Source organism: Hyperoodon ampullatus (assembly GCF_949752795.1).
Source record: "Hyperoodon ampullatus genome assembly, chromosome: 1".
Lineage (NCBI taxonomy): Eukaryota > Metazoa > Chordata > Mammalia > Artiodactyla > Ziphiidae > Hyperoodon > Hyperoodon ampullatus.
The window spans coordinates 58,284,830-58,309,109 of NC_136914.1; the positions used below are offsets into that span (position 1 = coordinate 58,284,830).

Below are 24,280 nucleotides of genomic sequence, written 5' to 3' on the forward strand. Positions count from 1 at the left end.
ATAACCTTACTGATTAGCCAGCATCAGCTTAGGATTTTTTTGCAATGTTCTAAGATATAACTTTTGGCGTAAAAGTATAGTAAGCACTTTTGATTTGTGATGAATAGAAAACTCAAGTACTAAAATACCAGTGGTTCCTGTGACAGGGTAAATATCCCCCTTCAAGTAATGTTCTCCCCAAATTAAATTAACATTTTATTTTTCCCTCTGAGAGTTTATTAAGGAAAAGAAATAACGATATTTTTTAATTGAGGTGAAAAAACTGCTTCATAAGTTCATATGTTGTAAAAGCCACTGCCTGAGAAGGAACGCAGCGAATGTAATTAAGAGATAAACCGCGATATAATCCTTTGCGAATTCCATGGTGTCCATAGACATACTTCATAGTCTCCCGCATGGTACTGAAAGAGAATGGTTAAATGATGACACCTTTATGCCCAGTCATGAAGAGACAATTTCAGGATCCATAATAGCATTTTTAAAAGAAGCTAAAAATGCCATCTTGAGTAGCTTTTGGAAGGCAAGTGTTAAAACAAGCTAAAGGACTTCCCTGGTGGCACAGTGGTTAAGAATCCACCTGCCAATGCAGGGGACTCGGGTTCGATCCCTGGTCCGGAAGATACCACATGCTGCGGAACAACTAAGCCCATGCGCCACAACTACTGAGCCTGCACTCTAGAGCCCGAGAGCCACAACAACTGAAGCCCATGCACCTAGAGCCCATGCTCCGCAACAAGAGAAGCCATCGCAATGAGAAGCCCACGCACTGCAACAAAGAGTAGCCCCTGCTCACCACAACTAGAGAAAGCCCGCGCGCAGCAACAAAGACCCAATGCAGCCAAAAATAAATAAATTAATTAATTAAAAAAAAAAACCAAGCTAAAAATTCATAATAAAAGAGCAATTCATTCCAAACAAGTACAAGCATTATGCATAGAATTCCGGGGCTCATTAATACAATGTATTTTGTTTGCATTATGTCTGTGACATTTACTAGCAACACTATTTCATAATAATATTTGAAATATTGGTGTAGTCTTTTTAAAGGATATATGAGCAGTTGCCCTTTAAACTCTCAAGTTTCTGCTCAAGTTCTATGCTACAATGAGCAAATGGTTATAGAACTAAAGCTTGAAGGACTATCTCCCAGATTTCATCAATAAAGACTTTCTTGTTTCAGTGTTCTTTCCTTTCAAACCAACATTTTGGGCTTTGTCTTTCTTGTTCAATATGCAATGTAGACTGAAATATTCAAAAAATCTTTTGGGTGAATGAAGGCAATTCATGGTCCTGAATAAACATTCTGCTCTTCCCCTGAGGAACAACACATCACCAATCAAACAGAATGATTCGAAATCTCTACAGATTATTGAAAACTCTAGAGCTGTGCTATGCAATAGTGGTAGCCACTAGCCACATGTGGCTACTGAGTACATGAAATGTGGCAAGTCCAAATTTGAGATGTGCTGTGAGTGTAAAATACACCCTGGATTTCAAACACTTAAGTGTTTTTTTTAAAAGGATGTAAAATACTGAAATGTTGAAGTGATAAATTTTAAATATATTGGTTTAAATAAAATATTTTAAAACAATTTCATCTGTTTCTTTTTATACTTTTTTAATGTGGTTAGGTTACCAGAAAATTTTAAATTACACATGTGGCTCACATCATATTTCTATTTAACAGAGCTGCTCTAAAATTAAATTTGTTTTTGTTTTTTTTTGGCCGCAAGGCTTGTGGGATCTTAGTTCCCTGATCAGGGATCGAACCCTGGCCCCCACAGTGAAAGCACCGAGTCCTAACCACTGGACCACCAGGGAATTCCCTAAAATGAAAACTTTAACAGGAGGATTAGGACCTGATTAAATTCAGTTTACAAAGAATACTATGGGAGATAAAATGAAAGCTCTAGACTACTAGTGAGATCACAGTCCTATCTCCCTACTTACTATACACATTACATTTCCTAAAGAAATTGAACAATGACAAATGAAGAACTTACAGGCACTTTTCAAATTCTGGAAGAACAGTTCCTAACTGCATTCGCCGACGTGTTACATCAAATGGGTAGCTAAAAGAAGAAATAGAAGGACTTAAAAATGATTTTTAGTTTTCTATTCAGCAATTATTGAATACAAAGCCCTATGCATGCTAGGAAATAATGTGCTCCTATTTTCTTACTGTTTTGTCTAATCTGGGAGTCAGGATATAGGCATATGAATAAAATCAAATAACAATACAGAGATCTCCTTGCCTTTGCCTAAGAGGTTCCCTTGGGTTAAATGATTCTTCTCTTTCATCACCCAATATCAAGTTCTATTTATTCCCCAAAACCAAATTAAATGCCGCTTCCTGAGGAAATAGACAGGGTGCTTTCCATTGTATTCCTAAGACAGGGTTTCTTAACTTTGGCACTATTGCCATTTTGGGTTGGAAAATTCTTAGTTGTGGGAGCTGTCCTGGGCATTGTAGGGTGTTTAGGTAAATCCCTGGCTTCTACCCACTAGATGCCAGTAGCACACCCCCAGTTGTAACAACAAAAAATGTCTCCAGACATTAATAAACGTCCACTAGAGACAAAACCACCCCAGTTAAGAACCACTACCCTAAGAGTATTCAGCAAGCGCCCCTGTATACAGTAGGCCAACAAAAAATTCTCCTTAAGGGCTAAAATTAACAATACAGATAATTGCATTTAGAGGATAGAGAAAATTCTATGTGAAAAGATTGCCTGATTCTGCAACTATGTATGGTGACGAATGTTAACTAGACTTAATATCAAATCATTATGTTATATACCAGAAACTAATATGATATTGTATGTTAATTATACCTCAATTTAAAAAAAATTTTAAAGATTGTCTAAAATGAAATACACAAAAGTAATCTCTTAGGAGTGGGACCCCAGGTGATTTTTTTTTTTAATTACTTTTTTGGGGCTAATGTTCACTGCTTATGTTAGGTCTTGTGCTAAGCAATTTATGTACATTATCTCATTCCATCTTTACAACAACTGTGTGAAGTAGGTACTGTTATCTCAATATTAAGATAAGAAAATTGAGTATTAGGGCTTCCCTGGTGGCACAGTGGTTGAGAATCTGCCTGCCAAGGCACACGGGTTCGAGCCCTGGTCTGGGAAGATCCCACATGCCGCGGAGCAACTGGGCCCGTGAGCCACAACTACTGAGCCTGCGCGTCTGGAGCCTGTGCTCCGTAAGGAGAGAGGCCAAGATAGTGAGAGGCCCGTGCACCATGATGAAGAGTGGCCCCCACTCGCCGCAACTAGAGAAAGCCCTCGCACAGAAATGAAGACCCAACACAGCCAAAAATAAATAAATAAATAAATAAATTTATATTAAAAAAAAAAGAAAATTGAGTCTTAGAGACATTTTCCATGTCATAAAGCTGCTTTCTACTTCCCTATTCAAAGCTCTCATTTATACATATATATATACACACATATTTATATATACATACATACATATATATAATATATACATAAGTGATATATGACAAAAATAATTATATGCTTTTATATACATTTAAATTTACTATGAAATAATTATAATAAAAAAACCACCCATGGGCTTCCCTGGTGGTGCAGTGGTTGAGAGTCTGCCTGCCAATGCAGGGGACACGGGTTTATGCCCCGGTCCGGGAAGATCCCACATGCCGCGGAGCAGCTGGGCCCGTGAGCCATGGCCGCTGAGCCTGCGCTCCGCAACGGGAGAGGCCACAACATGAGAGGCCCGCGTACCACAAAAAAAAAAAAAAAAAAACACCCATGTACCAACCAAACAGCTTAAGAAATAACATTACTAATAGACGAAGAGCTCTATGCATATAAGCAGCATCTCCATGAATTACCTTTTTTTTTTTTTTGGCCCTGCTTCACGGCTTGCGGGATCTTATCTCCCCAACCAGGGATCCAACACATGCCCCCTGCAGTGAAAGTGCGGGGTCCTAACCACTGGACCACCAGGGAATTCCCCTCCATGAATTATCTTTTTTTTAATTTTTAAAATATTTATTTATTTATTTTTGGCTGTGTTGGGTCTTCGTTGCTGCATGCAGGCTTTCTCTGTTGCGGCGAGTGGGGGCTACTCTTCGTTGTGGTACGCGTGCTTCTCATTGTGGTGGCTTCTCTTGTTGTGGAGCACGGGCTCTAGGCGTGCGCGCTTCAGTAGTTGTGGCACGTGGGCTCAGTAGTTGTGGCACGTGGGCTCAGTAGTTGTGGCGCACGGGCTTAGTTGCTCTGCAGCATGTGGGATCTTCCCGGAGTAGGGCTCGAACCCATGTGCCCTGCCTTGGCAGGCAGATTCTTAACCACTGCGCCACCAGGGAAGTCCTGAATTATCTTTTAATGGGAGGTGGAGAGAGGAAAAAACTTTATGGGGAATAAAGGGACCAAAACCTCAACCTGAAGGATTCAGTTTCCAAGCAGGAAAAGAGGTGTCTGGGTAGAAGGAATTGATTAATAAAGAGAAAGTAAGAAGACAAAGTACAAGGATCAGGACTAGGGAAATAACAACGGGAAAGAAAGAAAATAACATTCTAGGGCTTCCCTGGTGGCGCAGTGGTTGAGAGTCCGCCTGCAGATGCAGGGGACACAGGTTCGTGCCCCGGTCTGGGAAGATCCCACATGCCGCGGAGCGGCTGGGCCCGTGAGCCAGTCCACAACAGTGAGAGGTCCACGTACCGCAAAAAAAAAAAAAAAAAAAAGAAACATTCTAGGTAATGTTTTTAAGCAAAAAAATGACAAAAATATTTGGATATGTACAATGTGAAAAATGATCTCAAGGAATTATCAGGACTAGAAGATTAATGGTGATCAATAACAAATAGGAAAGTTGGGGGCCGAGGACAGACATGAAAAAGAAGACAAGAAAGCAGTATATGAATTACAGAGCTTGAACTGAGGACAGAAGTCCAGGTAGAAACATCCAAGAGCTTGCTAGAGAAGTAATGAGAGTCAGCAATGAAGATTTAAATAGAATTAGTTATCTGTACAGAGGTGACCATTGAAACCATAAAGATAGATGAGCTATTCTGGGTGTTTACGGGAAGAGCAGAGGACAAAAGCCTGGCTAGGCCTTAAAAAAATCAGCACAGATAGGTAGGAGGAGGAAGACATGAATTAGCAAGATACCTGAAAAGGGAAAGTTGCCGCAACTAAGAGTTCGCATGTCACAACTAAAGATCCCGCATGCAGCACCAGAGATCCCGTGTGCCGCAACTAAGACCCAGAGCAGCCAAATAAATAAATAAATATTTAAAAAAAGAGTCAGTGGGTGTAGAATATAGCTTATGAAGTAAGTAGAAAAGAGAAGACAGATTTTAAAGATCTAAATTGGAAGTAAATAATGAAGAAAAGGGGCAGTAAAACCAAGAAGAGAATCAGAATAGCTAGAGGTGATCATGTCTCTGCAAATCAACAAGGTTCCACAGCCATGTTTCTAAAAGTAAACTACACACCTTTTTTTTTTTTTAATATTTATTTATTTATTTGGCTGTGTCAGGTCTTAGTTGTGGCATACGGGATCACTCTTGACGCGTGCGGGATCCTTTAGTTGTGGCATTTGGGATCTTTAGTTGCGGCATGTGAACTCTTAGTTGCGGCATGTGGGATCTAGTTCCCTGACCAGAGATTGAACCCGGGCCCCCTGCATTGGGAGCACGGAGTCTTAGGCACTGGACCACCAGGGAAGTCCCTACACCTTTTTTCCTTTACTTTCAGTCTAGTATGATCTGCTCCCACACACAAGTATACTGAATCTGCCTTCACAAAAGTAATCCTTCATTGTGAAATCTGATGAATACCTTACTTTTCAGTACTTATCTTACTTTGAGTTTTCTTTTTCCTTTGGATACTCTTTTTTGAGCCTTTGTGACACTACTATTTCCTATTGTCTTCCTGTTTCTCAGGATACTCCTCAGTCACAGAGAGCTTCCCTTCTTCCTGTTCCTGAAAAGTTCCTGCTTCTTAGTATTCCAGCCTTTTTTTAATCTCATCTATCCAATCTCTCTTGGTCTACAGAAATTCTCTAAAGCCAACTTTCCAATTACACTTTCCATCTAATTTATCTATGTCCCTAATACATTTATATTAATATAAAACTCCTTTGCATTGCTACTGTCTTAATAAGAGTATAGGCTTCTTGGGACTTCCCTGGTGGCACAGTGGTTGAGAATCCTCCTGCCAATGCGGGGACGTGGGTTCAAGCCCTGGTCCGGGAAGATCCCACATGCCGCAGAGCAACTAAGCCTGTGAGCCACAACTACTGAAACCTGTGAGCCTAGTGCCTGTGCTCCGCAACAAGAAAAGCCACCACAATGAGAAGCCCCCACACCACAACAAAGAGTAGCCCCGACTCGCTGCAACTAGAGAAAGCCTGCACGCAGCAACAAAGACCCCCCCCCAAAAAAAAAAAGAGTATAGGCTTCTTTCTTGAGGCAATACTTTTGTTTTTCCTTCAGTGAAACTCCCAATGCCTAGCATACTGACTGGCACAAAGTAGGCCTTCAAGATTTAGTGCAAGAGAAGTTGTACCTACACACATACACACACACACACACACACACACACACACAATAAATGGCTCAAATTTCAGAAAACTCATACAGGCAATTCATGAGGAAATATGGGTGAAAACTATAGTGTTTCTTTTTCCTTTCTTTTAAAATCCACAGAAATTGAATAGGTTCAAACTAATTTGGTCAATTTGGCACGAAGTTATTTATAATATGCTTAAAGTGCAGGCACTTTGGAAAAAATGTATTAAATTAATATTTATATTTTGCAAGGGATCCTGTGTTTTATTAATCTATTAGAAAAAATAAGACAACTAACTAATGCTAAAAATCAGTATTGGATAAATGTAATTTGACTTAATTAAGTTGATGAAGAAACTTACGATATTGTCTGTGCTATTGCTCCAGCAACACCACCACAAAGTAAGTTTATGTGAGTTTTCAAAACTAAGACATTAGGATTGTCTGATGAAGGTCTGCCAAGAAGGGTAGGAGCATGGGAAAGCCCAACACTCTTTAAGGTACCAAAAGTAAAAAATGAAACACCTGAAAAACAAAATATAAATTCACCACGATGCTTAACAGAATGTGAGCTGTGAGAATACACCATTCTTACATAATAACCAATTAACTCAAGGGACTAACTATGCATTTCCTGATTTCCAATGTTTGGCTTAACCTAAGATAAAAAGATTTAATTAATGTTTACAAATAACTTAAAGATAACAAAATTACCACCTATAAAAAATTATACATTGTTTTTTCACACACTAACATAATGTTCAGTTCACTGAATAAAAGTAGTAGTTGAGTATAATGCCACCTTATACATGAATAGAATTGAACAGTTTTCCAAGGTTTTACATAAGTAAAAGTTAAATTAATGGTTAGTAACCTTAAGTGAAGATGACATATTTACAATAACAATGATGGTGATAATGTAAGGTAGAGGCAAGAAATTCAAAAGTGATAAAGCATTGTTATTTCAATTCAGTGTCTAATGCTGTCTTCGAGGAAGAGTTATGACAATGAGAGAGACACTCACCAGACACATGGAATCTAATGAATACTGAATTAAGTTACTGATAATGTGCAGCTGGTGCTGACTGAATATTTACACCATTTTATAATAAAAGGATTAAAGTCATACATTAAAAAAATTAACAGAACTCAAGTATACTTATTAACTAAACATTACTCAAGATATCTTGCTATCTACTGAATTTAAAAAACATATTGAAAAAGATACTTGATTCTTAAGAACAAATAAGCACTAACAAAAATTCAGTCTAGGATAACACCTCAATATATGCATTTATTCTTTGTATTAAATTCTTAGGATCTTATAGTATTTTATAATGATGCTATACAACTTTAGAATATTCATACACTTTTTCTTAAAGAAGTGGTTTTTATTTTTTAATCTTTAATTTTATTTTTATTTATTTATTTTTGGCTGCATTGGGTCTTTGTCGCTGCACTCGGGCCTTCTCTGGATGCAGTGAGTGGGGGCTACTCTTTGTTGTGGTGCGCAGGCTTCTCATTGCGGGCTTAGCTGCTCCGCAGCATGTGAGATCTTCCAGGACCAGGGCTCAAACCCATGTCCCCTGCATTGGCAGGCGGATTCTTAACCACTGCACCACCAGGGAAGCCCTGTTTTTCTTTTTATGTTTCTTTTTATTCCTTTCTTATCTTGTTTGCTTATTTTTCTGAATCCTTAGACCCCCCAATATTTTATAAATATATGTTTATTTGCTTCCTCCTATGCTTGATGGTCTTTATTTAGTTAGTTAGTTCGTTGTTTGTTTTATTTCTTGTGGCTTTTTTTGAGTGGTCTTTAATTATGAGTCCATTACTTGATCTTAACCTCTGAGTTTCTGACCCAATGATTCCATCTTCTGTAGGCCCAGTGGCAGGATCTGTCTCAATGGCTTGGCTGCTATTGCCATCAAAACGTAGAGTCAGGCTTCCCTGGTGGCGCAGTGGTTGAGAATCCGCCTGCCGATGCAGGGGCCACGGGTTCGTGCCCCGGTCCGGGAGGATCCCACATGCCGCGGAGCGGCTGGGCCCGTGAGCCATGGCCGCTGAGCCTGCGCGTCCAGAGCCTGTGCTCCGCAACGGGAGGGGCCACAGCAGTGAGAGGCCCACATACCGCAAAAATAAATAAATAAATAAATAAATAAATAAAATAAAATAAAATATGACACAAATGAGCCTATCTATGAAACAGAAACAGAATCATGACCATCGAGGACAGACTGGTGGTTGCCAAGGGGGAGGGGGTTGGGGGAGGGACGGAATGGGAGGTTGGGGTGAGCAGATGTAAGCTTTTATATATAGAATGGATAAACAACAAGATCCTACTGCCTAGCACAGAGAACTGTATTCAATATCTTATGATAAACCACAATGGAAAAGAATATATATATAAAAAAAAGAATGTTGGGTTTCCCTAGTGACGCAGTGGTTAAGGGTCCGCTTGCCAATGCAGGGGACACGGGTTCGAGCTCTGGTCTGGGAAGATCCCACATGCTGCGGAGTAACTAAGCCTGTATGCCACAACTACTGAGCCTGCGCTCTAGAGCCCACGAGCCTCAACTACTGAAGCCCACGTGCCACAACTACTGAAGCCCGCACGCCTAGATCCCGTGCTCTGTAACAAGAGACGCCATTGCAATGAGAAGCCCACGCACTGCAACGAAGAGTAGCCCCTGCTCACTGCAACTAGAGAAAGCACGCGCACAGCAATGAAGACCCAACGCAGCCAAAAATAAATAAATAAAATAAATAAATTTATAAAATCAGTAACGAGCCAAAATGCCAAGTATCATCACTTTTATTGACTGCTGCACTGTAGGTCCTTAGCTGGTACAGTAAGATAAGATAAACATAAATAGGCAAAGAAATAAGGATTTGAACAGAAGTAAGAAATATGATGTTATTTGCACAGGATGTGATGGTTCACACAGAAAATCCAAAGCATTTACAAGTAACATGGTAGCTGGCTATCATATCAACAAGTAGAATAATGGCTAGCTATAAAATCATATAAAAATTAAATCAAGCAATAAACTGAAAATGTAATTTTCTAAAAGACACAACAAAACTTATAAGGTGTCTATGAATATATCTATCAAAAATGTCCAAGATCTGTATGCAATTTCATTCAGAATTCCAGCAAGGATTTTTGCGCAACATCAAAAAGCGATTCTAAAATGCACATGGAATAGCAAGATATCTACAGTCCTTACATTACTGAAAAAAAGGAGCAAGGGCCTTGTCCTACCAAATATAAAGACTTACTATAAAACTGCATTCTATTATTGTTTTAAGAACTAGCACTACAGATCACTGGGGAAAGGAGAAATTAATCAATGACTATCCTTAGGGAGGAAAAAAAGTAATTCTGGACAGATTAGGGGCTTAAATATAAAATGCTAAACTTTAAAATCATTCCTACAAGAAAATGAAAAACGAAGATTTTGCCAAATTTAAAACATACCTGCATATGGAGCCATTCCTAATATAGTAGGCATCAAGCCTCTGTAAAATCCAAGGAAACCACCTTCCTTTTGAGTGAAGAAAAATTAGAAGTGAAATTACACTGGGCTCATTATGATAAATGCAAAAGAACAAAAGCAAACATTATATAGGAAAAATTATTCTGGACCCACACTGAAACACAGATGTGTTTTCACAATTATGATTAGTATCAGTAATGATAAGTAAAATAATAGCTATTCAAAACAATGACATTCAAAACACTTGCCTAAATATAAAAGGACATGTTATAGACAAGAAAAGTAAAAATGAAATACCTTTGCATAAATTGTTTTGAATGCATGAATAATTCCCGTATAAGTGTGTTCCCCTTTCACCTGGAATGCTAGGCGTACTCTAACCATATCAAGAGGGTAAGTACAGATAACTGCTGTCATACCTGAAAAGAAAGCAGAAATTTAAATGTATAAGAATCGTATATTATGTGTGTGTACATATATATATATACCTTTCCTATCATTAGTAATGCTCTCAAATTATATAGTAATGATGAAAATCCAATGAAATCAAAGTAATATTACTGACAGAATTATACCATAATATTATCAGCTGAAAAACTTGCAAGTAAAAGGGTCAGTTTGTAAAATCTTTTCAAGTTCTTCCCACTGTGAAGTTATAATGTTAGCACCAAAATAGTACAGTGTTAGTGGATCATGTTAGCATTTTTTAAATTCTATTACTTGCCTATTCACAGGTAAAATATCAGAAAAGAAAAACTGACTATCTCCAAAGCACTAGGCAGGATATTTGACTTTTTCCTTTTTTTCTCTAATCCTAAAATGGAGAGATGCTTAACCTACCTAAGGAATTCTTTTAAAAGTAAAATAAAGGCATTTTTTTTTAAAAATTCAAAGCATGGTCACTATTTTCTTTTTAAAATTTAGGTAAGGGTAATTCCCTGGTGGTCCAGTGGTTAGGAAGGACTCCATGCTCTCACTGTCAAGGGCCTGGGTTCAATCTCTGGTCGGGGAACTAAGATCCTGCCAGCAGAGCAGCTAGGCCAAAAAAAACAAACAAACAGGAATTCTGATAAATAAATAAATAAAATTTACATAAATTTGTTACTGACTAAACATAATAAAAATATAAATGTCCAAGGTCATAGAAACAATTTATTTTAGGAATAAAATCTCCTGATAAACAAATTTAGTATTAAGTTCTAGATTTTCATCAATATATGATTTCAAATTCCATAAACTATCCAGGTGAAAATTTTTTTAATATTTACTTATTTATTTATTTATTTTTGGCTGCGTTGGGTATTCGTTGCTGCGCAGGGGCTTTCTCCAGTTGCCGTGTGCAGGGGCTACTCTTCCTTGCGGTGCACGGGCTTCTCATTGCGGTGGCTTCTCTCTTTTTTTTTTTGCAGTACGCGGGCCTCTCACTGTTGTGGCCTCTCCCGTTGCGGAGCACAGGCTCCGGACGTGCAGGCTCAGCGGCCGTGGCTCAGGGGCCTAGCCGCTCCGCGGCATGTGGGATCTTCGCGGACCGGGGCACGAACCCGTGTCCCCTGCATCGGCAGGCGGATTCTCAACCACTGCACCACCAGGGAAGTCCCCCAGCTGAATTTTTATTTGCATCTTTTTTACTGAGGTATAGTTATGTATCAGTTATTTTTAAAATTAAAAATAATCTTCTATTTTTGTAAAGTACCAAAGAAACATATGCTCAAGATTAAAAAAATTAGAAAATAAAGACAATCAAAAAATTTTAAATAAACATATTCATCCTCCAGTAATAACCACCTAAATATATAATATTACAAACCTTTTATACAGGGGCATTTACACACATCTAAACACATATACACATTTAAAACATGACAATGGGTTTCCCTGGTGGCGCAGTGGTTAAGAATCCACCTGCCAATGCAGGGGACACGGGTTTGAGCCCTGGTCCGGGAAGATCCCACATGCTGCAGAGCAACTAAGCCCGTGCGCCACAACTACTGAGCCTGCACTCTTGAGCCCATGAGCCGAAACTGCTGAGCCTGTGTGCCAATCTACTGAAGTCCACATGCCTAGAGTTCATGCTCTGCCAACAACAGAAGCCACCACAAAGAGAAGCCTGCACACCACAATGAAGAGTAGCCCCTGCTCACCGCAACCAGTGAAAAGCCCGCGTGCAGCAACGAAGACCCAATGCAGCCAAAAATAAATAAATAAAATAAAATAAATTTATTTTAGAAAAACATGATAATGGTGTAATTCTATTTTGTAGTCAATTTTTCCTACTTTACATTATATTGTGAACATCTTTCCACATGAGAAAAACGTTACCTGGATGTACTATAATTTATTTAAACAATCCTCTTAGACATTTAGGTTGTCTCCATTATTTGCTACATGATATTGTAATAGTAAACAGTGCTTTGATGAATGTCCTTATAACAAAATATTTCATTATGGATAAATTCCTAAAATAAAATTATTACGACAATGCATAAGGCTTTCAATAGAAATTGACTTTCAGAATGATTGTGCTGATTTATAATGTCATCCGTTAGAATATAAGTCCTATTTCTCTAACTTATCAGAAGTATTAGATAATTATTAGACAAGCAGAATATTCAATTATTAGATAATTTTTCCAACACTGGATGGGCAAAAAAACACTGTGTTATTTTGGTTTGTTTCTCATATGACAGTCTTTTTCTTTTTCTGGGGGGGGCAGTTTTATAACTTTCTTTGACCATCAGTGGTCAGTTCCCTTCCACATCAGCTGTGTAGATTTCTGAGAGTGGTGACAGATTTTTGAAAGTGGTTACCTCCTTGGTACATAGGTAACCAACATATAGAGCTTGTTTGGTGAATCTTCATCATCATTATGTTTTCTGGACAACTGCACACAGATATGGTAGGGGATATTCCTCATATCTTTGGCCCAGACAGCTTTGTTAAACATAGTGTCAATGAGCACATTGGGAGTTCCCATCTCCTTGCTGGCCAATTTCTGGATCTCTTTGAGTACCTGAGGGGCACACACTTGAAGTCCACTCCAGGGATGTGCTTGTGAATGTTAGTGGTGTACTCCCTGGTCACGACCTGGTTGGTGAGCAGATCGACACTTCGTCTCACCACCCTTCTTTGCAGGAGCCATCCTGCCAGGCCCAGGTTGGAAAGGAAGAGCGTGAGGTATTGCCTCTGTATTTTCTCTGTAGGCTTTTAACATGATAATTTCATCTTTTTATTAGTCTTACCAAATGAAAATATAATTTTTTTGCCACAATTTTGGCCTACAATAGCATACTAGGCATATAAAAGTGGCAATTTAAGTGATTTCTGTATTCTTAACCTAATTTAACTTTTTAGTTTTAATTTTTTTGACATTTTATTATTATTACTACTATTATTATTATTATTATTATTATTATTTTGGCTGTACCACATGGCTTGTGGGATCTTAGTTCCCTCTCCAGGGATCGAACCTGTGCCCCCTGCAGTGGAAGCACAGAGTCCTAACCACTGGACTGCCAAGGAATTCCCAGTGTTAAATTTTTAGTATTTGTTTAATATTATTTAAATAGACCTGAGATACCTTACCCCATTTACTTAGCAAATGCTGTTGTAACTTGCATCCATTTTTATTAGCCCAAACTTAAATCTATACTAATTTTCAGAGCTTCTGCCACTCTCCCAAAAATCTAAATCAGTTCACCACTCCTTATACATGGATTAGAAAACAATGTTCTTTATGTTATTATCTAGGTATCTCTCACGGCATCTCTACCTGGGTGATTATAACATTATCTCTGAGCTAAAAATCTACACAGCTAATATACTGTTAATACTTTAATGCAAACACATGCAACCCCTCATTCTCTTTTTCCCCCCTTAGTTCTCTCTTGAGAATGACCTCAATTCCTTTAGACAATGAGCAGCAAGTCAGTTTGAATATGTTTAATTTTAAAAGCAAGGAATACTTTGTATCAAGATTAGCCTAATGGTACTCAGAACAGGTTAGACTCACAGAAGAAAGGCTGATTTATGATTAACTTATCTGTGATTTAGCTGTAAGTGATATTTTAAACCTTCCTTTTTTTAGTTTGCACATAACAATAAAGACTGTCTACTATGTGCCAAGCACACCATACCAGGCACTTTACAAATACCACCTCTAATCCTCACATACCAAATACCACCAACAATCCTACAAGGTAGAAAATTGAGGCTCAAAGTAGTTAAGTGAGTTGACTAAATTCACAGTTTCTGTATCACAGAGTAGAATTAGAGACTAAATTTTCTGGCTCATATCACAACATACACTGCCTTCCCTGTAATCTTCTTTTCTCAAACATTTACTTAGTACTTTCTAAACTTAAATTTCTAGTTCAGAAATTCCATCAGTTCAGTGATTAGAAATGTCAGTCCCTCATTTCAGCCAATTTGATTTTGAGCTGTTCATCTGAGCCATTTGTTTTCAAGCTATTCATTTTCAAACTATTTAACTTGTTTTTTATCTACTGGTATTCCAAGCAGCCATGTCTGGCAGCCAAGGCAGTGACTCTTCTAAATGGCCTCTTTGAAGCTGAATCTAAACTAATACAGTACAAATGTGATGTTCCTAAGACAAGGTTTGGCAATAATATCACATTTAAGTCACACCAAATACCTTATTATCCAGATATTTATAAAACTACATATTTCGCAGCTTGGTTTAATTTTTTGCAGCTTGTGCTAAATATTTTGCAAGGGAAAATTTTACAAAATAAAATGAGGAGAGATTATCTATAAACTAGTTCCATGTTTATTGAGAATGGTTCATATTAAGGAGTTTAACAAATATAGAAAAGAATCAAAAGGCTGACCATTTTAAGGCTTGATCATCCTGACACAATTTGAACATCAGATTTTGCTAGGATTTGCCCAGATCATCACTACTCATTTTATTTTTTTATGCTTCTGTACATTTGTACAACTCCCATATTTTTTTTCTACTCCCTATCTGGATCACTTTTGTCTTGCCTCTCCTATTTGTTCTCCCTGACTCCATTTATTTCTTCTTTCCTTCTCACATGCTCCAAGCCTTCTCATTGTCTTCTTACTGGTTTCAAGTGGCTTAACATGAAACAACTGAATTAACGAAGTGATCAAAACAGTAAATTGGTAGAAAATGAGGACATCCAGAAATTTCTAAAGGTAAGGGAGGCATTCGTTTAAAAGCTGTAAGACCATGAGTCAGGCTGAGGAACTGGCATAACCTAATTGTACATCAGAGAATGGTAAAAATAATGCCAATGATTACTATAATGCTAAACTGATGATCTAGTTTTACAATTTTTCGGCCAGTTTACTTCACTATGTTTTTATATGGTATATTTCTTTTGAATTTGAGCAATCAAATCTTCCTAAAGAAAAACAAAACCTTTTAACCAGGATGTTTAAAACTTACAAAGTTTTTTGTTGTTGCTGTTGTTCACTATTTGTAAAAGCAACTCAGTGATTTAAATGTAATTTTAAAATTTAGAATTTAGCAAGAAGATTTTTAATAATTTTGTACTCCGATAAATCTTGAAAACTCCTTAAGATTTTAAATGTTTATTTATCCTTGGAATAAGTGGGAGGTGAGAACTATTCTTCTGATAGTCATATTTTACCCTTCACTCTAAGTATAAAATTATGAAGCCCTCTACAGGCTGGATTTAGACTTTCAAAAGCCATAAAAGTCTAAAAGCCCTAAATACAGAAAAGATTATGACATCTTATATTGTTCAAACGAAAAACAATAATGCATTGTAAAGTAAGTTTGAGGATATCCAACTAAGTTCTTTTTTTAAAACATTTATTTATTTATTTGGCTGCACTGGGTCTTAGTTGCAGCATGCAGGATCTTTTAGTTGCGGCATGCGGGTTCTTTAGTTGCAGCATGTGGGATCTAGTTCCCTGACCAGGAATCAAACCCCTGCCCCCTGCACTGGGAGCGCAGAGTCTTAGCCACTGGACCACCAGGGAAGTCCCTCCAACCAAGTTCTGATTCACTTCCTGATGACTATGTCAATGCTTTTTAAAAATACCACATCATTAAGTTCCTTTTTCTCCACACTCTCTCCAGAATTTATTATTCGTAGACTTCTTGATAATAGCCATTCTGACTGGTGTGAGGTGATACCTCATTGTGGTTTTGATTTGCGATTCTCTAATAATTAGCGATGTTCAGCATCTTTTCATTTGCCTGTTGGCCATCTGGATGTCTTCTTTGGAGAAATGTCTATTTAGGTCTTCTGCCCATTTTTTGATTGGGCTGTTCATTTTCTGAGGATTAAGGAATTCAAGTGGCTGGCTCAAGAAATGTAACAAGCCGCTGGCATGGAAGGTTTAATAACATTCCCCCATACTTATGGAGGACCTCAGATCTTTCAGAATGTTTTCACAGAATTCTTTACTCTGACCCTCAGAACAACTAGGAAAGAAAGCGAGTTGTGCAATCATAAGTTCTACTTTAACAAATGGATAAATGAATTATGGAAGGCTCAGATGACCTGCCCATAGTCAAAGGACATGTATGTAATGGAGGCCAGCCACGATCCCAGGCAGTTAAGTGTTCTGTCCATTTGACCTCCCAGCCTTACGCCAAGCACTAAACTAGAGTAGACCAGAAATGGCCACAAGCAGAACTCAGCTCATTGCTTCTGGTTTCTGACAACTTCCTTCTTTGTCCTCTTCTCTATCCTGTCACTCTTAGTTTCATAGGAACTGGCAGATCAAGATTTATTTCAAACAAGTGAAACATACAGAAAGAAAGGAGAAGGCCTTCCTTAAATATACAAACCTTGATTCTCAGTCTCTAGTTTTTCCTTTTTGAATGACTGAGATTCAACATGTACTGGATTGTAGTTGTAGGATGAGGGAAAAGGTTGAAGTTCAAAAAAGCTTTAAAATAAGCTCTGTTGAAATGATCATGAAAAACATACCATTTTTAATTTTGGCAAATATAAAATTTCCAAACTTATGTTCAAAGACCACCAGAGGTACAGAAGCAAAGATACCAGATATAAATAAAATTAACCAGAACATTTATTTCAACTGTTTAAAATCATAAAAGCAAAATGTAAATTATAATTACTTAAACATGGTAATAAAAAGAGAAATACTGGTTAATGGAAGCACTAGTCTTATCTACAATAGCTAGAATTTTTTAAAACTCTTTTCTTTAAAAATTAAAATTTATACTTGAAGTTCCTTTGGTTTATTATTATTTTCTAGTGTATACTGAAAGCTTGATGTTAACACGTCTTTCATTTCAGAAATATGAAGCTAAAAGCACCATTTGAACACGCTAGTCAAGAAATAATCAAGTGCCATGAAAAGGAAATAATACAAAGTCTTTAGGATTTTACTCATATTCATAATTCTACTTCATCTTTCCTACAACCCTAAAAGAAAGAATTTGACCTGTCACTTATAAAATCAAATTTAAGAGACAAAAAAATTTTTAAGTGATGTAAGAAATAATAAATTTTAAGATTTGGAAACTTTACTAAAATTTTCCTTCTGTAAAATGAGAGATAATCATAGCACTTTCCTCACAGTATCTTTCTGTGAACTACATGTCAAGTACTCAAAGATTACATGGCAAGTGCTCAGGTCTGTGAAGGGTACAAAGCAAGTGAACAATACATGCTAGCTAATGTTACTCACCGGCACTACCATGCCAGTGTAAAATACTAAAATATTTCTATAGCAGTTGACAAATAGCTGTTGCTCCAGCTTCCAAGATCTCCCACATCATGACTCTGGTAGCCTCTCCCCCAACCAGAGCTCCCACCACCACCACATACTGTGTCCTGATCCAGCCATGAAAAAGTTAGTTGGAGGCTTTCAGAGCCTGTCCTATTTGTTAGTACCTCTACAGTTGGTTTGCTAAATATTTTAGATACTATTCCTGGTTATTTTTAATACTTATTGATCTTGGGTCAGTCTGCCAGAAGTCAAAAAGAGTTAAATAAACATTGCGTAAGGCAAAACCATGGGTAAGGTAGGTCAGGTTGGACATTATAAATCTAGGTCCAAAAAAACCAACTGAAATCCTACAAACCTTGTGATAACCACATAGTTAAGATTTTGATATACCACCTTCCAATGGTCTTATTTCCATTAGCAGAAATAAAAACTGTTAACGTGTTGGTTTATAACCTTGCAGATTTTTTTAATGAATATTTACATATGTATTTATTTTTTAAAAATCAAAATATGATATAGCATATGAGGTGGATGGACCTAGAGTCTGTCATACAGAGTGAAGTAAGTCAGAAAAAGAAAGACAAATACTGTATGCTGACACATATATATGGAATTTAAGAAAAAAAAAATGTCATGAAGAACATAGGGGTAAGACAGGAATAAAGACACAGACCTACTAGAGAATGGACTTGAGGATATGGGGAGGGGGAAGGGTAAGCTGTGACAAAGTGAAAGAGCGGCATGGACATATATACACTACCAAACGTAAGGTAGATAGCTAGTGGGAAGCAGCCGCATAGCACAGGGAGATCAGCTCGGTGCTTTGTGACCGCCTGGAGGGGTGGGATAGGGAGGGTGGGAGGGAGACGCAAAAGGGAGGGGATATGGGAACATATGTATATGTATAACTGATTAAATTTGTTATAAAGCAAAATAAATAAATAAATAAATAAATAAAAGACACATGCACCCCAATGTTCATTGCAGCACTATTTATAATAGCCAGGTCATGGAAGCAACCTAAATGCCCATTGACAGAAGAATGGATAAAGAAGATGTGGTACATATATACAATGGAATATTAGTCAGCCATAAAAAGGAACGAAATTAGGTCATTTGTTGAGAAGTGGATGGATCTAGAGACTGTCATACAGAGTGAAGTAAGTCAGAAAGAGAAAAACAAGTATCGTATATTAACGCATATATGTGGAACCTAGAAAAATGGTACAGATGAACCAGTTTGCAGGGCAGAAATTGAGACACAGATGTAGAGGACAAACGTATGGACACCACACCACAGGGGGAAAGCGGCAGGGAGGTGGGGGTGGTGGTGTGATGAATTGGGCAGTTGGGATTCACATGTATACACTGATGTGTATAAAATTGATGACTAATAAGAATCTGCTGTATAAAAAAATAAAATTCAAAAAAAAATACAAAAAAAAATCAAAATATGATATAGCATATTAAACATTCTCTTCTGTAACTTCCTTTCTTTCTACACATGACGTAAACATCCTTCTCTGTCAATAAATACAATTCTACAAATGTACAAAAAAAATCTAGTACTGGAAGTATAGAATTCTGACATGGATTTTTTTTTTTTTACCACTCTTCTATTGCTACAAACTTAAATTACCTTTTGGTGTGAGAAACAAAAAAACAATGAAAATCTAACATTAAAAAAATCAATATAGGGCTTCCCTGGTGGCGCAGTGGTTGAGAATCTGCCTGCCAATGCAGGGGACACGGGTTCGAGCCCTGGTCTGGGAAGATCCCACATGCCGCGGAGCAACTAGCCCCGTGAGCCACAAATACTGAGCCTGCGCGTCTGGAGCCTGTGCTCCGCAAAGAGAGGCCGCGATAGCGAGAGGCCCGCGCACCGCGATGAGGAGTGGCCCCCACTTGCCGCAACTAGAGAAAGCCCTCACACAGAAACGAAGAGCCAACACAGCCATAAATAAATGAATAAATAAATAAATAAATAAAATTTAAAAAAAAAAAAAAAAAAAAAAAAAAATCAATATAAAAAAAAGTTTTAGTGGAAAACATGAATAAATGTTTTTATCTTAGAATGGGGAAGGCATTTCTCAACACAATTCAAAAAACTTTGAAGCCACAGAGGAAAAGAATAACCCATTTGGCTATGTAATATTTCTATATGGGGGGGGAACTTTTGGATGATTTTTCCAAAAAAATCTCAAATAAGGTTAAAAGACAAATCTAGAACTGGGAAATAAAATAATAGCAATATTTGACAGAAAAAAAAAATAATGTCCTAATTCCCAAACTCATAAAAATGAATATTTAAAGAATAGAAACAATTCAAGGCTGAAAGTAAGAAATACAAATGGTCAATAAACATTTGAAAAGCTGACCAAGCTTACTCATAATTAATTGCCAAATACTAAAAATTTAATAAGGCCCAGTGTTGATATGGTATGTAGGGGAAAGGACTACTGAAAGCATTAAGGAGATCAGTTGTTTGGAAAGGTCTATCAAAAATTAAATACACATATCCTCTGATAAAGTAATTTCCCTTCTGAAAATTTTTCTACATTCACACAAGTACAATGTGTTATTTGCAAAACAAAAATTTTAAATATCCGAAACATCAATCAATAGGGGACTGAGTAAATAAATAATGGGCTATTTTTACCTTAGAATATAACACAGTTCTTCACAAAATTAAGAAAGATCTATGTACTGATACAGAAGAGAGTCCGAAGATAACTATAAAAGTTCTAATCCTATAGAATAGTATTGGAAAAAAGCACACATAAGAAACTGCTAATAGTGATTGCTTCTAGGGAGCAGAACTACTTTCATTGTATAGGAATATGTATTACTATAGTCATTATAATTTTTTTAAATTTTTTGAAAGAAAAAAATAAACATTTCCAGAAGGAGAACTGTCAAAGGGAACATATGATTTTCACATAGCTGTAAGTTTAGACTACTCCTTACATCTCCTACTGTAAAACACTCTGAGTTGGTATATTAATGATTTCTTGCATAATTGAGCATAGGAAGATAACAATGTGTGCTACTTAATCAATGTCACACATATTACCTAAAGCAAATTAAGTATTTTAATAGAAAATTAATTTGTAGAAATAAAATATACCCACTCCTGTGTAACACAGGGAACTATATTCAATATCCTGTGATAAACCATAATGGAAAAGAATATTAAAAAAAGAATATCTCTATGTATATAACTGAGTCACTCTGCTGTACAGCAGAGATGGCACAACATTGTGAATCAACTCTACTTCAGTTAAAAACAAAAAATTACCCACTCCTCTTACCTGCCATGGACCCAGCCATTAATCTGTGTATATGACCAGAAACTCCCAGTTTTGTAGTAATTAACTAGAAACCAAAAACATCAAATTATGCACTTTTACAGAAGCAATCTTGCCAAATGTACTATATTACACATTGATGATCACAAATACTCAAAGTGTGAATGGGAGTAGTAGGAATAAAATGCTACTATAGACAGTGAAGTCTTGATACTGCTTACTTTTCATTTTAAGATACCCTATGATAATTTTTAAAAAATTATTCTTAAGATACCCTATGAAATTTAATTCATTAAACTCCTTTCTGTGTTAAGATGTTTGAGAGAATAAACTTTCAGTCAGCCAGAAAAGAGAAACTTAGTATGATGGGAAAAGCTGCTAACTTACAGCATTACTCAAAAACAGACTTTCACAATATGGTCTCACTAGTTTATTTAATAAGAAAATCCAAAGTTGCAATGTTCCTCTCCTACAACTGAGAAACAAAAAGCATATCAAAAAGCTATTAATATTTTATGGATTTATTATTAGCTACTTGAAGGATACTTTGGCTCTTCTTCATAAGTATGAACATAAACAATTTACTCAAAAATGACTAACAATCCTGGAACAGATAACTCCAAAACCAAGTTATATTTAAAAACTTAAACTATCACAAGCCTTAGTCTTTCAAAAAGGCATTACTTTATCCATTCATAAAAAGTAACTTTAAAGGTCAAAGCAAATGCCTTGTCAATTAAGTATGATATTCAAAGACACAAAAGAGGAAAACAAGATAAAGGTTCAAGTACCGTTTTATAATGCTCAAATGCCATAAACTGGATTGCACCATAAGGAAAAATTCGAATCATCATTGCACCATTCCCTTTATACAATCCAAGGTATCCCTCCTTTTGGGGAACAGCACGCAATGCAGAAAATACTCCTATTTTTAGAAAGATTTTTAGAAGAAAAATACTATTAAAACAGAGAAAACTACCTAAATTCAAATTTTCATGACAATCACAGATAAAGATTACTATGCCATCATTCATGATATAATTTTGCTTGAGGAATTACATGAATAGTAATTTCTGTATAACAGTTAAAGCTACTTAAAATACATCATATGTCCAAATTATGTAAATATTCCTCATGTAAAAATATAAAACATACTATAGCAAGAACAGCTACAAATTATAGTAAATTATATTTATAATTATTGTAAATTAATTAATCTCTAGCAACCTAAAAGAATAGTAATAGAAATATATTCAACATCCAGATAATGCACTGTGGATGACTATTTGGAAGGAAGAAGGAAGGTTTCCCAGACTGACCCGGATACCTGTGTGGTTTGTTTACGAAAGAAGCTGCTAAATAAAAGAAACAAATAACAAACCTACCAATTAAAAAACTATTTAGGGGCTTCCCGGGTGGCGCAGTGGTTGAGAGTCCGCCTGCCGATGCAGGGGACGCGGGTTCGTGCCCCGGCCCAGGAGGATCCCACGTGCCGCGGAGCGGCTGGGCCCGTGGGCCATGGCCGCTGGGCCTGCGCGTCCGGAGCCTGTGCTCCGCAACGGGAGGGGCCACAACAGTGAGAGGCCCGCGTACCGCAAAAAAAAAAACTATTTAAATTGGGGGTCATTAGTAGTACACTTTAATTAGGAATACAGATAAACAAAGGCCTGAGTTCTGATCCGATATACTGATATGTTTATTACTCTAATAATGTCAATCACTAATCCTATTTGCAGTACAGACTTCTACATTCCATTATTAAACTATTTAAATTCCAATATTAAACTATTTAAATTCAGGTTCCTTTCCAAATTTTTCAAACAAAAATTAGATCAAATATGAAAGCAAATCACTGGGCTCATTTCGAAGTTTAGAATTCAAGTAACCTTTTGATCCCTTCGCAGAAATCAAAACTGTAGGTACTTCCTAACATCCAAGAAAAGATATACTCTAAAAGCATTTTTAATAAGCAGATATCTAAGTGGACTAATAATGTATTAAGAAGAATTCTATTTGGGGAGTTCCCTGCTGGCCCAGTAGTTAGGATTCCAGGCTTTCACTGCCGTGGTCCGGGGTCAATCCCTGGTCAGGGAACTGAGATGTCGCAAGCCACCTGGAGCGGCCAGGGGGAAAAAAAAATAGAATTCTACTATATATATATATATACACACACACACACACACATATACAGCTATATGTGTAATATAAAGTTCTTCCAAAATACATGAATAATACAACTAAATATATTCACCCCTCCCTAAAAATAATTCTATCAAAGACATCCTCTTGCTGGAAGAGAAGACTAATGATAAGCCCAGTTTAATTTTATTTAAATGTGTTGGTAATAATTTAAGGGTAATCAAACTTAGAACAGTGTCCACCTAGCAGGAACAGGAAGGCTGACGATGAGAGTACAGAGGAGGTTTCAACTGTACTGATGATGTTTACTTCTGAAGTTCTGTGCAGCTCCCCATATGTTTATTATATTATTCTCTAAAACTCTTTGATTGTTACAAATATTTAAAGAGAAATCATTAGTAGAAGTGAAATAAAGTTGTTTCAAAAAAAGGAAATCCAGGGACTTCCGTGGTGGTCCAGTGGTTAAGCCTGCGCTTCCAGTGCAGGGGAGCACAGGTTCGATCCCTGCGGGGGGAACTAGGATCCCACATGCCGTGTGGCCAATAAATAAATAAATTTTTTTTTTTAAAAAGGAAATCCAGAAAACAAGGAGCAGGGGAGGGTGGCTGGAGAGGATACAAGAAAAGCACAATGAACAGAAAACAGAAATCTATGATTGAAAAAAAAAATCTAAAAGATATAAATCCGGGACTTCCTTGGTGGTCCAGTGGTAAAGAATCTGCCTTCCAGTGAGGGGACACGGGTTCGATCCCTGGTTGGGGAACTAAGATCCCACATGCTGCGGGGCAACTATGCCCATGTGCTACAACAAAAGAACCCACAACGAAGATCCCGCATGTCGCAACTAAGACCTGACACAGTGAAAAATAAATAAAATTTAAAAATATTTTTAAAAGATATAAATCCTTCTATTAAAAGCCAAAGACACTCAAATTCTGTTAAAAGGCAATGTCTAACCAAATGCTTTTCACAAAAATCTCACCTAAAACAATAACACAGAAAGACAAACAGAGGAAGACTGGATGTTGAATGTTTTCAAATGGCATTTAAATATCAATTGA

General features: G+C 37.0%; 1 protein-coding gene and 1 pseudogene across 3 annotated transcripts in view; both read right to left on the minus strand.

The window, feature by feature from the left end:
• Positions 1-244: 244 nt before the first annotated feature.
• Positions 245-24,280, minus strand: part of SLC25A16 (solute carrier family 25 member 16) — a gene marked incomplete at both ends in the record, with an annotated part of 33,294 nt that continues 9,258 nt past the window's right edge. The window contains 7 exons of one of the 2 annotated variants that reach the window (XM_079715998.1): positions 245-401; positions 2,004-2,072; positions 6,916-7,078; positions 10,035-10,101; positions 10,351-10,472; positions 21,084-21,147; positions 21,872-22,005. In XM_079715998.1, the coding sequence (XP_079572124.1) occupies positions 245-401; positions 2,004-2,072; positions 6,916-7,078; positions 10,035-10,101; positions 10,351-10,472; positions 21,084-21,147; positions 21,872-22,005 (776 nt within the window). Of the gene's footprint in view, positions 402-2,003; positions 2,073-6,915; positions 7,079-10,034; positions 10,102-10,350; positions 10,473-21,083; positions 21,148-21,871; positions 22,056-24,280 lie in introns of both variants that reach the window. The other variant, XM_079715999.1, reaches the window with a different exon arrangement.
• Positions 12,795-13,192, minus strand: LOC307068283 (large ribosomal subunit protein eL31-like; annotated as a pseudogene). Its single transcript has one exon. The product of its transcript is annotated as a large ribosomal subunit protein eL31-like (transcript).